This window comes from Lepisosteus oculatus, chromosome 2, assembly GCF_040954835.1.
Source record: "Lepisosteus oculatus isolate fLepOcu1 chromosome 2, fLepOcu1.hap2, whole genome shotgun sequence".
Classification (NCBI taxonomy): domain Eukaryota; kingdom Metazoa; phylum Chordata; class Actinopteri; order Semionotiformes; family Lepisosteidae; genus Lepisosteus; species Lepisosteus oculatus.
The window spans coordinates 855146-869900 of NC_090697.1; the positions used below are offsets into that span (position 1 = coordinate 855146).

At 42.7% G+C, this 14755-nt stretch overlaps 1 protein-coding gene across 4 annotated transcripts in view; it reads right to left on the minus strand.

Annotated features, from left to right (window-relative positions):
* Positions 1–13195, minus strand: part of fam184ab (family with sequence similarity 184 member Ab) — a 131767-nt gene extending 118572 nt beyond the window's left edge. For all 4 annotated transcript variants that reach the window (XM_006626423.3, XM_015359153.2, XM_015359175.2 and 1 more), the window contains exon 1: positions 12418–13195. In XM_006626423.3, the coding sequence (XP_006626486.2) occupies positions 12418–12591 (174 nt within the window). In that variant the 5' untranslated portion in view covers positions 12592–13195. The remainder of the gene's footprint in view (positions 1–12417) is intronic.
* Positions 13196–14755: the final 1560 nt, after the last annotated feature.

Here is a 14755-nt window from a genome sequence, read left to right on the forward strand (position 1 = left end):
CAACAGCGGCTGTACTTCCTGAGAAGGCTGAAGAAAATACACCTGCATCCACAGATCCTCACCAACTTCTACTGATGTACGGTGGAGAGCATACTGACCAGCTGTGTCACAGTCTGGTATGGCAGCTGCACCACATCCTACTGTAAGGCCCTGCAGCGGGTGGTCAGAACTGCCCACCACATCCTCGGCAATGGTGTCACGAGTGTCGGAAGGGACAAACCGTGGAGAGGCAGGAAAGTGGAAAAAGACTCATGTGCGTAGAAGCAGAACGGGGAAAAAGCCCGGGCTCAGCAGTTCAGGAGTCGAATAGAAACCAATGCCCTTAGGCAGCGGACGTGGGGCGACCTGGTACAAGGTGGGTCTCAGGACATCTGAACTTCAATGCTGAGCAAAGCAGAATAAGTGACCCGGAAATATATAGCCCCAGAGAGAGAGACACCAGAAGGAGAGCAAAGCACAGGAAACTAGAGACAGGACAGAGAATGAGCGCCCTCTGGCTGCAGAGGACGTGACAAATGCCTTACCATCCATCCAGGAAATCTACAACACCAATTCTGAAAAAATTAATAATAACTGCTTACACTTATATCGCGCTTTTCTGGACACTCCACTCAAAGCGCTTTACAGGTAATGGGGACTCCCCTCCACCACCACCAGTGTGCAGCCAACCTGGATGATGCTACGGCAGCCATAGTGCGCCAGAACGGTCCCCACACACCAGCTATCAGTGGGGAGGAGAACAGAGTAATGAAGCCAGTTCATAGATGGGGATTATTAGGAGGCCATGATTAGTAAGGGCCAATGGGAATTTTGGCCAGGACGCCGGGGTTACACCCCTACTCTTTTCAAGAAGTGCCCTGGGATTTTTAATGACCACAGAGAGTCAGGACCTCGGCTTTACATCTCATCTGAAGGACGGCGCCTGTTTACAGTATAGTGTCCCCATCACTATAAAATCTGACTGAGAGACAAATCAGCCAACTACAATCCAACCAGTTTGAGCCCAAATTCAAACTGCAGAGGCTCGTGGATGAAGAGTGTCCAGTACAGAGAGGGCAGAGGAGGAAGTGAAAGACAGAAAGACGCAGGCACAGAACATTGAGTCCCCGTTCAGACAAACTCCCAGTGAGAAGAGAGAGCTGGAGGAGCGAATCGGTTGGGACAAACCCCCGGTGAGAAGAGAGAGCTGGAGGAGCGAATCGGTTGGGACAAACCCCCGGTGAGAAGAGAGAGCTGGAGGAGTGGATCTGTTGGGACCATGTTGGAGGCCAGCCAAGGAAGAAGAAAACCTTGTTCCAACTAGAAAGAGATTCTCCAACTGGGACTGGGTAAAGAAATGGACAAACAGAAAATAAATTTTGCTCAAACTACAAAGAATGTTGCAGAGCAGCAGTTCACCCAGTGGCACACTTTTCAGATGTCTTTTCCTCAGATATTCACAGACACACAGCAAAGTAATTGGCAGCAGGGAAGCAAAAGAAAATCCCAGGTTATACTCAGCCAGATCACCTTTGAAATTCTAGAGCTGGTGGTGAAGCTAGAAGAGGCAGAAAAGACACAGGAATCTTTACAGGCAGAAGGCGGATCATACAAAAGACTTCCTGCTGAAAGTGTACAACTTTTTCACACAAAGATAATGAACGCCGCACGACTTTTTAAATTATACCAAAAAATGACAAAGTAGATTTTTTGGGTGTTATTTGTCAAATGAGGTTAGGTTTATTTACTGTTAGAACTTGGTGAGGACAAGGTCAAAAATGTCTAAATATGTTAAACTATAAAATCTTTAGGTGTAAGGGGGTGTTCTTACTTTTTCACCAAACTGCATGCAGGGAGGGCTAGGAACAAACGGATTAGAGAACCTAATGACAGGTCTATGATATTCCATATCCTCTAGAGTTTTCCCTGTTGATCTCAAAGCCGAATTGCTTAATTCTACAGCAAAAACAGCAATTTTGACTTCACTGTCAGGTGACAGGTGATCATATTAATCATCTTCATTGACATCCTTCTAACCTAGACATAAGGTGTTTTATGGGTGATTGTGGAAGTAGAGGAAATCAAGAAAAATTCACACAATTAGACACAATTTATTAATTGACTACCCAGGTAAGAACAGAACCCAGAAGGCACTAGGTCCTTCAGAAATTTAAATATTACATAGAAATGGAATTGTAGTTTAAATATTTATACTGGATTCGTAAATGATCTCAGCAGTGTTATACATGGGCACAAAAATGTTGGTGTAGCAGTACATGAGTAATTAGGCCTACTGTATATCTTTTCAGCTTAAAAACACTTAAAACAAGCAAGTGGTAATTTCAAAAGTTTAGTGAGTCGTATAGAAGTCACTGTACAAACCTTTGTGTCATGTTACATTTTTTTTTTTTAAAAAGTGGTGAATATTTCACTTCCAAGTCTAGAATGCACAGGCTTAATGTTCAGTGTAAGGGATTTTTAGAACTGCTACTTTTCCATCATATAAAGTTCAGTAAAACTTATAACACTAGGTTGAAGTATGGAATATGTGCAATGAAAAATAATGTGGATCACAAAATATTGAAACAATGTCAAATTTAAATACTTCACTTTATTATACTGATCATGGTGAAGTTAGTTCAAGCAACCTATAGAGATGCAAGTACGAAGATGATAACACAACGGGGAGAGACAAAAGAGTTTGAAATCACAGTTGGAGTACACCAAGGATCAGCACTAAGTCTTTTCCTTTTCATAAACATTATTGACACACTGACAGAGGAGGTAAGAACAAAAGTGCCTTGGGAACTCATCTTTGCTGATGATGTGGTACTGATGGCAGATTCGGAAGTAGAACTACAGGAGAAAATGTTTAAATGGCAGAGGAGTCTGGAAAAGGGTGGACTGAAAATGAATGCAGAAAAATCTGAAATAATGGTAATGGAGAGAAGAGGAGATACTATGACCAATGTTGAGGAGACAAATGGAGGAAAACTGAAACAAGTTGATGGCTTTAAATACCTTGGATCAAAACTGGTAAAGGGAGGAGAAACACTGGAGGCAGTAAAACAAAAAGTGAAAGCTGGATGGAACAAGTGGAGAGAAATAACTGGAATAATCTGTGACAGGAAAATGCCTAGAAAGTTAAAGTGCAAAATGTACAAGACTGTGATTAGACCTGTACTACTATATGGAGCTGAATGCTTGGCAGTTGGGAAGAGGGAAGAGAACTTGATGAGAAGAACTGAAATGAGGATGTTGAGATGGATTCTACAGATTTCAATGAAGAATAAGATCAGAAATGAAGAAATCCGTAGACGATGTAGGGTGGTGGATGTGGTTGAGAAGATGTGAGAGTCGAGGTTATGGTGGTATGGACATATCATGAGGAGGGACGTTGAGGAAGTAACAAAGAGGGTAATGGACTTTGAAGTGGAAGGTAACAGAAGAAGAGGCAGGCCTAGAAAGAGATGGATAGATTGTGTGAGAAAAGATATGGAGGTATGTGAAGTGAGTGAGGAAGATGTGCTCGACAGAGACAAGTGGAGAACAGCAACCAAAGCAGCTGACCCCAGGACAGTCTGGGATGAAGGCTGTGAAAAAGAAGAAGACGACTTTATTATACTGATGCAAACCAAAGTAATGGTACTGCGTATGTCAGGCAATGTAGATCCTAGAGAGGCCCAATTCAACACGTTTTATAGGTAACCATTAAATCACAAATTTCCAAAAACCTGGGACGGTTTTATCTTTGGTCAATTAAACAGGGGATTTCTTTATTAGGTCATTTAGAGACCAATTGAAACAAAAAACAGTATTCCCTTAAGCAATGAAGAACCAGAGTTCCCTCAAGTGAACAAATTACTTGCAGAATTGATCAATAACGTCCAGGTGTACCGTATCTAGTGTTTGAAAGACCAGGTGGTTCAGGGTGACTTACAAGACTGGGCAGGGCTCTCCAGGATCAGGAATGGAGATCCCTGGTACAGAAATACTTTCTTTTTAGAGTTTCAATCCATTATTTAAACTTTGTTCTGTTTGCACATTAGAGACTTGCACACAAAAAGTCAATGCATGCTGGAAGTTTATTGTGCAGTTAGTGTGGACTAAACAGAAGATTGCTTCACATGTTCTGAATTTGAATCAGAATCTTTTATTGAACTGATTCTTCACTGGGCTAGAAGTATAAAAGGTTCAATTTTTAGTCATTATTTTCAATTTGGTAACTGCATGCTATAGACTTTTATCACTTCTAAACTTTCATTTCAAATTAAAGTCATTTCAATATGTTTTTGTCCCTGATGTTATTCAGCTCTCTTGTTAATTAGCATTCATCTAAAATAATTAAAATCATTTTTTTTAATTTGCTCTAATCCTTATCTCTTATCCTGCTCTAGTTTTTAGCTTTAGAAGTTTACACTTGATGTAGCATGTACTCATAAGGAGACATTTTACTTTTAATTTGTTAGTATTGCTGCCTCGCAGTGCTGAGTTCTTGGGCGTTATCTGCGTAGAGTTTGTATGTTCTCCCCATATTCGTGTGGGTTTCCTCTGGGTGCTCTGTTTCCTCCAAAGGCTCTGGTCCAAGGACACTCCAGCAGGTTACTGGGCCCTGGAGCGAGTGTGTGAGTGTGTGCCCTGTAGGCTCCTGCTCCCTCATGACACTGAATTGGATGAAGCAGTTAGAAAATTGATGGATGGATATAACACTGTTAGCTTCAAGGTGAATTACTACTGTACAACTTTGGAAGTGCAAATTCATTGATTCAGAAGCTATTTGACGCAATATAATGGTCAAACATACTGTATGTTCTGATACTGATTTGAACTACATTTACCAAAGACTGTACATGTCCAAAATACTTTGTTTTTAAATGCAAAACTGTCTCTCCTTTAGGGCACTTAATAAGAAAAAGATTCTAAATAAAACTGCTATCATTCACATTTTCACTAGAGTTATCTCACATGTGATTACGAAGGTACATTCTGACTGCAGCCCATCAGGTGTAGACTAGACAAAAAGCCCCTGTGGTTTCTTAAGCAGTGACTTCTGACTACCAGCCCAGTTATTATAAGGATTATAAATGTCTCTGTATCCTCAGGCTGTGTGCCATCTGCTCAGAGGTTAGACAATGTTTGGCTTTGGTGGTAATAAGGAGTCTATCTTCCTGTATAACTAATATCAATTTAACATGTGGAAAATTATTAAATTAATCACTTAAAGATATAAGCTTGGCAGTTCAAGCTGATTTATATAAGATGCCAGCAGGCAAGAATCCAGTGACAAAAAACCTTTATATTTAGAACTTCTTTTACATGGTGCTGCTGTTGTAATTTTGTGTAACCGCAAAGCAAAATACATGCTTATAAACTGATAAAACAATATAATTCCCTTTAAAGTTAAATCATAAGAGTAAAATCAATTCTAGCTCCCAATCAAATCAAACACTTATCTCTGGAAGCTTGAAGACCAATATTTTTTAGAAATAATTAAATGAAAATTACATTAAATTTTTATCTTGCAGATACTGTATATCTACAATTTCAAGGAAAATTTGTACTAAGTATGTATGTGAAGCAGATATGGTTATGTTCAGTATCCTAAGCCATAAGGATTACTGTTGAGGTTTTTAAAATACCTTCCTCCAATAGCCACCTCTAAAAGGGAGAAGGAAAAAATACATTCTTCATTCTTTCAGACCTTTAGTTCTTTAACTGGGTCATTAACTCCAATCACCTTTATGATGTATGTGTGGCATAGACAGCTCATAGCTCAGTTGGGAGAGCATTAGACTGAAGATCTAAAGGTTCGCTTCGGCAGCGCTGGCAGCTGGGAAGATGCTCGTTTTGGGCGGAGCGACGGCTCTGTGGCTCAGGATCTGCGCCTGTGGCTGGAAGGCTGCCGTTTAAAATCCCGCGGCCAGTGGAGGAGTCTACTCTGTTGGGCCCCTGAGCAAGGCTGTATAAATGGCTGACCCTGCGCTCTGACCCCCAGCTTCTCTCCTTGTCTGTGTGTCTCATGGAGAGCAAGCTGGGGTCTGCCAAAAGACAAATTCCTGATGCAAGAAATTGTATATGGCCAATAAAGTGATCTTATCTCAGATGCACTTCGATCACTGGGACTTGTGAATGTAGGCAGGTTTATACTACAGAAATCATTTTAACGTTCTCAATAGTGTCAAGTTCATTGTATTTTCCTACTATATATAAATATTCCACTAACACAAAGAACAAAAACAGATACTTTCATTTCATTTTTAACACTCCTCCTTCATAGCAAAAATATTATGATCTTAAGACTTATTACTTAATGGCATTCACATTTCATCTTAGAAACTACAGGGACCAAACCTGTTGAATTTCCCCCAGAGTGCTGCTAATGCAAATACTGTATGTTGATCTAGAACAGTGAAACAGTACACCTGTACTTCCAGACCAACTTGAATGTATTAATGGCAGCAAAAATGATTTTGAGACCCCTGTTTAAAGCACAAAATCATAAAAGAATTATTCTGTGTATCTGTTCTTTTAAGTTACATTTTAATCCAAAATAAAGGGCTTGTTTGTAACATAAAACATAGTTATATAAAACAAAAATAATTAACTGGAACTGCATCCACCAAAACACCAAATTAAATATTTATATACCGCATGTTTCAGAAGAACATTGGATAACACTTTACTTTAGAAGGGACAAATCACACTATGAGTCCATCGCATACCCAGTAGTTAACACTGAAATAGACATTAATAAGATGTTTTCAGGCCTCCTTTTTCTGTCTGCTTTCCCCAGTGCAAGCTCCAGCTACTCAAATATTCATAAATGACAAATATCCAGCACCACTAATATAACCATGCAATTAAAAATTAGTAAGGGTCACTTGCAACCAGGTTATTTACACTGTGTTATTGTTCTCTTCATGTATTACGGATTGCAAGGGCTCTATACATAAATTTGTGTCTACCTATAGTGAGGTTTTAGTGAATATTGTCAAAAGAGTGTATAATTAGTTACTAAGTAACAAAACTGCAACACAACAAAGTATGTTGGGAACGGCCAGATTATTGTGCAGCTCGTTGCTATGAAAGCACCTCCTGCCCTCTTCTCCTCCAGGCACGGAGCTGGGAGAGCTCTCTGAGAACCACCGCTGGAAGAGGGATAGGATACAAGTCCTCCCTCAGAAACAGAAATCTAGTGTTTCTCAAAAAAACATCTAATGACTACATTCCTCTGTTTTGCTCAAATTCTATCACTCTGTAGACTGCATCTTTCTAGCAACACACACAAGTGAAGAGATATCTCAATAAAAATATGAATGAATGAAAAAAACAAACAAGGTCATGATAGCATTAGCATGCAAACTCTTTACTGTGGCAAACCTAAAATGATTTTTGTGCACAACATTACCTTAACAAGCCACACAAATAAGTGAGTGACTTCTGTTTGTGTTCAGTAACAATGGTTCATATGATTTCAAAACAGAAACACAAATCTCTGTAAGGTCCTTCAGTCAAGTAGTGAATTTGATGCAAATATTCAATATTCAACCATGAAATCTAGGAGATTGCAAAACAGCTCAGGCATAAGGTTGCATTTTAAGAACCCTTAATATCTCATTAAGCATGGCGATGTCAATCATTAAGAAACAGAAGACACTCAGACGCTGCTTAGATCAGACTGCCCCTCCAAACTGAGCAGCCAGGGAAGACAGGAACTGGTTAGTGAGGCCTCGGACTTTCAAAGAGTTACAGACTTTGCGGAGATGAGAAAAAATTTCTAGGGGTCAAAATTATTTCAGTCACTCCAGCAACCATATCACCTTGAAGCTCACAACAGGCAGCCCACTGAAGCTCAGCAGGTGTGAGTCTGGCCAGCACCTGGATGGAAGACTCCTGGGAAAGCTAAGGCTGCTGCTGGAAGAGGTGTTAGTGGGATCAGTAGGGGGCGCTCTCTCTGTGGTCTGTGTGGGTCCTAATGCCCCAGTATAGTCACTTGAACACTATACTGTACAATAGGCACTGTCCTTCGGATGAGACGTAAAACCTAGGTCCTGGCTCTCTGTGGTCGTTAAAAATCCCAGGGCGTTTCTCGAAAAGAGTAATGGTGTTACCCCAGTGTCCTGACCAAATTTTCCTCTGACCTTTACCAGTCATGGCCTCCTAATAATCCCCATCTCTGAACTGGCTTCATCACTCTGCTCTCCTCTCCACTGAGAGCTGGTGTGTGATGAGCGTTCTGGTGGGGCTGCACATTAAAGCGCTTTGATTGGAGTGTCCAGAACAGTGCTATATAAGCATAAGCAATTAATTAATTAACTAACTCTACAAAGGGGCTTGTAAGAAACTGAAAAAAAGATAAAAAATCGCACAAGAGGATTGCAACAAACCATATGGTAAGCAGTTTTTTTTTTATCAGACATGACAATTGGAACTTTCTGGTGTCAATGCAAAGCATTACGTCTGACATAACCCCAACACTGTGCATCACCTAGATAACATCGTCCCTGATGACAAGGGTTAGCAGCATTATGTTCTTGTTCTTCTTAATAGCAGGGACTGGGAAGCTTGTCAAGACTGAAGGGAACAAACATCACAAAGCACTGGCACATCTTAGAGGAAAACCTTTTTCAGCCTTAAAATCACCTTTCAACAGGACACTGATCCAAAGCACAAAGCCAGAGCTACACTGGACTGGCTCATGAATAAGAACGTGACTGTTCTTGAGTGGCCCATCAGAGTCCGGACTTGAGTCCTATTGCAGGTAACAGATTTCAGTTTTTTCTCTTCAGTTTTTGCTGACATTTACTTATCTTACCTTTAGATGTCTTCAGTTTGAGCATCGAGGCTTTGAATAAAATATTAAGTTGAAAAAAACTGCATGCATCATTTTGTAATTTCACAATATAGGAAAGGTCTGACCACCTTTGCAAGGCACTGTAAATGAGTGACGTTTCTTTCATATTTCTGTATATATTCATTACTTCACAGATGTTAGCATGGCATTGAAATAAGCTGGGCACAGTCCTCAGGAACAGAAGCACAATACAGAGCTGCAACATTCAATTCTGACAGGCTGCAACAGACATTTTACAGGGAAACTGTATCGATGCAGCAGTTTGGACGGTGGGAGGAGTGTGTCAGATACAAGTATACTAAAGAACACTGGTGATGAATAAATGACTGATTGTGTTGCTCTTAATAAGGACCTGTTATCACTTAGTGAGATGAGACACCACTTATTTCATGTACACTGTAGTATTAATAAATGAGATTGCTTCTTTTCAGAAGATATGACACACACCCAATTCAGGCTGTCAGACAGTTCACCGTTATATTTGTTTTGAGTTTCAAATGTAAGCAGAAAGAGCTTGTGGATGTACCTTAAAATAAGCTACAGCGGCAGAATTCTCGTTCTGTTCATTCTCATTTTTTGCTTAGTTTAGCCTGTGTCTGAATAAGGACACTACTCCTCTAGTTATAGATCACACAAGAACTGTACAGCTCAGACAACAAACAGGCCTGCTTCTGGATAACCTTCATTTGGATGTTATCACTTGGTTGGTTTACTCAATGTACTATTCTTATCTTCAGCACATATATCTGCTAGCCGATACACTGAACGCCTGTCACTTCCTGCTAATTGGATACAGCAGCCTCCACACTGGCCCAGTTCTTTCACAAGATGCAAAGACTCAAAAGGTTTGGATCCAGATGAAAAGCTCATACAGTATGTACTGTACGCTTTCACCTCTTGATCACTAATTCATGTATTCCTAAAGTTGGCTCTTACAGACCTGGGGGTCAACTATGCTGATTTCCAATGGAGACCTCAGAAAACAAAAAAATGTCCTGCAGAACCAGCACAGTCAGTGAACCGTGGCCCATTTACAGATGATCACTTTGTCTAGCACAGCTTATGTAGCACAGACACAACAGAACAGAGTTGTCATGTTTGTGTCGCTGTCCTCATTACAGGTACAAAAAAAGAGTTCACAGCCTTCAGCAGCAGGATCATCAGAATCTAGTAGGATCAACCTGACTACTCAGCTAACTCATCGGTCGTGAACCTTCATTGTTGTTGCTGTTTGCAGTTTAGTCAATCATTTGAAAATATTCCAATATTAAAACTGAATGAAGCACAAAATAAAAAAATATGCTACATTTCCAAGGAAATTAACACAGCACTGAATATGTGAGTATAAAACATATAAAACAAATGATATTATATGTATTATAATATATTTTACTATTTATGACATTTATTAAATTTGTCAGATACGATACTGTATATTTATCTATACCATATTTGATGTGTTACAAAGATACAAAGATTAAAGGCAAAATAAATCACAGGTTACCAGTCATGACCAATTTATTACTATGAAATGTCACTACAAACATGTACATACTGTATCTGCAGTATTTAGTTTCATTTTTACAGCTGGTACAGGCTGCTGTCCTGCCACAATGGTGCTCTACACAAAGTTGCAGTACCTTCACACCCATATTCTTTCCATTTAAACTAAAACTAAAGAAGTTGTTAATGAAATCTCACTGATACTGCAATACACAAAGGGCCACCTTATGAATAAGCAGACACACCACATCGATCCCTCAAGTCCTTAAATTCATCTGGTCCTCCATGCAATGTACCAGGACATCAAACCTTTTACAGATACATGATCAACGTCCCTGAGTGGGCGAATACAATATTGCATAAATATACATGGTATTTGAGACATAGAAACAATCAGTGGTCCTATTCATGCATTGTATAGTGTATACTGTAACAATGGTAATAAAAAGCACTTAGTCTGCCAGAATCACTTAATTGTCAGACAACCAGACACGACAGGTTGTGAGAGATACACCTGATGCAATTAAAGTGCCTCATTATACAAATTATTACATTTTACTTTTTCCAATGACAAGAAAACACCAGAAATTTCACAGTCATGAGAGGTGATTGAACCTGGGTGCCATGGCTGCTACTGGTCTCAGCATCATTTACACAAGCTCAGCTGCAGTATCACCTCTACCCCCTCGCTGAGGGAGATACAAACTGCTGTATACAGGAAAAACAACAGGAGGGAAGCACTGTAAGACCTTCACATTCAGCCTGAGAGGGCTACACCATCAAATACTGTTTCCCTGTTCCACACAGCCCTGACAATTCAGTAGAGCCTGGGCACGTATCAGCTTTGTAGCTGAGATTGTAGAGCTATACAGTAGCCCACTTCGTCTGAAGACACTCCTGACTGGAGTGAGCTGGTTAAATGAACCTGACTCAACGTTTCCATGATTTGACAACACTAACCACAGTAGACCGAATGTTACAATGGATTTATTCTTGTTCTGCTACAATAACTATGATCTACAACACGCTGACCACTTCCTCCACAACCTTCACTTTGTACCTGGTGCAATTCCCTCTCTGTGAAACACAAGCACCGCGCTCCCGTTTCTGTGAGTAAAGACGCAAGCGATTGCCTTCAGCGTCTGCAGAACGTTACAAACAGAACAAAACTGTTACACGACTAAAAGCAACATTTTATGTCATTAATTAGTTGCATAACCTAGATGACGGCGACGTATTTAACTACTGCATGTTCGCTTTCGACAAACGTCTCACAACAGGGAATACTAACGGGTCTGAAGGTGAAACTATTTAGGTAAGTTACAGCACATTACACAAGAACACTCCTACAGCCGGCACTCTCTGTTAAACCAGCGGATAAGAAGAGTTTGTCAGAGTATTTAGACCAGCATCTGGTTTTTAACTTACGATGCACTGCTACCTTACAACAACAGCAAATAATATATTTTTTTAAAATACTGTTTCTGTGAATTCCGTACATTTTCACAGTAGAAACGAGATAAATTGCGGGTTTCAGGGCGCACAGCGTGTCCGCGGTCCCCGCCTCGGGAGGTCCAGTGAACTGAGATCAGAGGTCAGAGCGCACCGGGCAGCTGCGGACACGAGTGACCGCCGAGCCTCGGCGCTCGGACACGCAGGACACGGCGGTCACTCGTCCGTGTGGAGCCCCCCCAGGTGACCGGGTGAGAGCCAAGGTGCACAAGGTCGCAGTGCGCAACCCGATACTGCAGAAGGAATGAAACCGGACACATTTTGGACAAAGAGAAAGAAAAGCTACAAATCCCGGACGGCACGCTCGGAGATGAGCAGTGTATTCAAATCAACTTCCAGATCTGTCACCCTTCCACGCTCCAGCTTTTCTTTCCAGTGCGATAAAGACGGGGAGCGCAAGAGTGCCGGAGATGGTCTGATTCCCCACGGCGGACACGAATAAACCCGGCCGGAGCGCCTCACCTGCGGACAGTGCCTGCGCGGCGGGCGCCCGGCACGTCTCTCTCCGAACATACAGCCTACATACAGAACACACCTGGGTGTCTGCCTGCAGCAAACACGAGCCCTACCTTTGTCAGCTGTGCTATTTTCTTGCTCATTTTCAGGTGGAGGTCTTGGGTATATTCCAGGGTTAATCCCGACTGATAAGCCATGCTCGCCGCAGGTGCAGGGCTGTATTTCCCGGCGCCGGACGGGTTGCCAGCGTTGCTGTAGTACTGCTGCCAGCTCGCTCCCGTCGCCATCTTCACGCCGCTCCAGATGCGCTGGCCGAGCACTTGTCACAGCCGCCCAGCTCCGGCCAGGGGAGCGAGGCTGTAGTGTCTAAAGCCGGGCGCGCAGCTAGAGCTCGCCGAGGAGGCGACGCAACCGTGCCATGTGCACGAAGGAGTAACCGTTCTGCTTCGTTTTCGTTTTTTTAAAAAAGACAGGAATGACTTTCCAATGGCTAGGGAACAGCACTTAACCCCTTTAATCTAGACCCCAAAATTGCTTTTACCGTCACCCAGCTGTGCAATCATCGTGGTCCCCCTTTTGTTTTTCTCAGCGTTGACTCACAGCCTGAGTGTGAGCATCGCAGCCTCTGACAGGGTCGCCGAAGCGCCCGAGTGAACCGCGGACCACCCGCCGGCTGACAGCGCCTGCTCCACAGCAGCAAGGGTATCCTTCTGGCGCCCCTCCAGGGCACTAAGGCGAACTTTCTGCCTGCAAGGTGGCTGGCTGTCGGCTGCCTGAGCCCCGGTCCGCACAGGAAAATCCCCCAGACCTGCGAGGCTGCTCCGCTGCCGAGTGTCAGGCTGGCCGGCTCTGCGCTGCTCCAGACTCTGTTGCCATGGTTCACTCCAACAGTTTACAGGGCTGCCGGTGACGTCAGTTCCGGTCCCCCCCCCCCTGCCGTGGAGGCGGGCGCCCGGCAGGCTGAGCTGATGCACCTGCGGCGCAGCTGGACCCCGGCGGGGCTGCGCTTCTGCCGCCAGGTGGCCCTGCTGCCGGGAGCCGTGCGGATCACACAGGGCATTTCGGAAAGATCTGCCCCGTGGGCAACGGTGTGGGATTGGAAGGTCGCGGGTTCAAGTCGCGACTGGGGCATTGCTTTCATACCCGTCAGTAAGCTACTTCTCTTAGTGGTTTTGGAAAACGTTCTGTGTGTTACATATATATGTGTTTGTTGTTTCATTTATCAGCCTCAGGCGTTTCTTAGGTTTATTATTTACCTGATTCTGAATGTTTATTTCCCTTTAATTACTTTTGAAAGGCTCATTGACCTTTTTATATAAAAAAGCTCAAGACAAGCTTTAGAATTACAAGCTGTTTGAAACCACTGTGATTTTCTTTTCACATTACTTGCAAATCCACATTTTAGTTGTCCAGTTATACAAGTATAAAGAAGCTAAACAAAAGAGCTGTCTGTCTTCCAAATGAGCTTAACATCTTCTACGCACGCTTCGAAGCTCAAAACCCTGAACCAACCACCTGGACCACTGACTCCCCTGCCACCCCACCCCCCACACTATCCAAGCTAGAGTCTGGAAATCACTAAGTAGAGTGAACACACGAAAAGCTGCTGGAACTAATTGTATCCCTGGCCTGGTACTCAGAACATGTGCCTGGCAGAGAGCTGATGTCTGTACTGACATCTTCAACCTGCCCTTGGCCAAGGCCACTGTACCTAGCTGCTTCAAGATGACCATCATCGTGCCATTACCAAAAAAATCAGCACCCACATGCCTGAACGAATACCACCCTATTGCACTCACCTCCATCATAATAAAGTGCTTTGAAATACTACTTATTCCACACATTAAACCCAGCATTCCGAAAACACTGGATCCTCTCCAGTTTGCCTATCGCACAAACCACTCCACAGTGGATGCAATCTCTATAGCTTTACACACCACACTTACCCACCTGGATAAAAGGAACACCTATACAAGAATTCGGTTCATTGACTTTAGCTGAGCATTTAACACCATCATTCCCATTAAACTTTCTACCAAACTCAGGGCTCTAGGTTTAGATACAACCCTCTGCAGCTGGATCCTAGACTTCCTCACCAGCAGACCCCAGACTGTCAGGATTGGCAACCTCACCTCCAACACACTCACTCTTAACACTGGGGCCCCTCAAGGCTGTGTGCTCAGCCCACTGCTTTACTCCCTGTTCATCCACGACTGTACTGCCAAGTTCAGCACAAAAACCATCAACAAGTATGCTGACGATACCACAGTCGTGGGCCTGATCACTGATGAGACTGCCTACAGGGAGGAGATTAAACAACTCGCAGTCTGGTGCCAAACAAAGAACCTATGTCTCAACATCAGCAAAACCAAAGAGCTGAATGTTGACTTCAGGAGACAAGGAAAAGTCCACTCCCCCATCTACATTGAAGGGTCTGTGGTAGAGATGGTG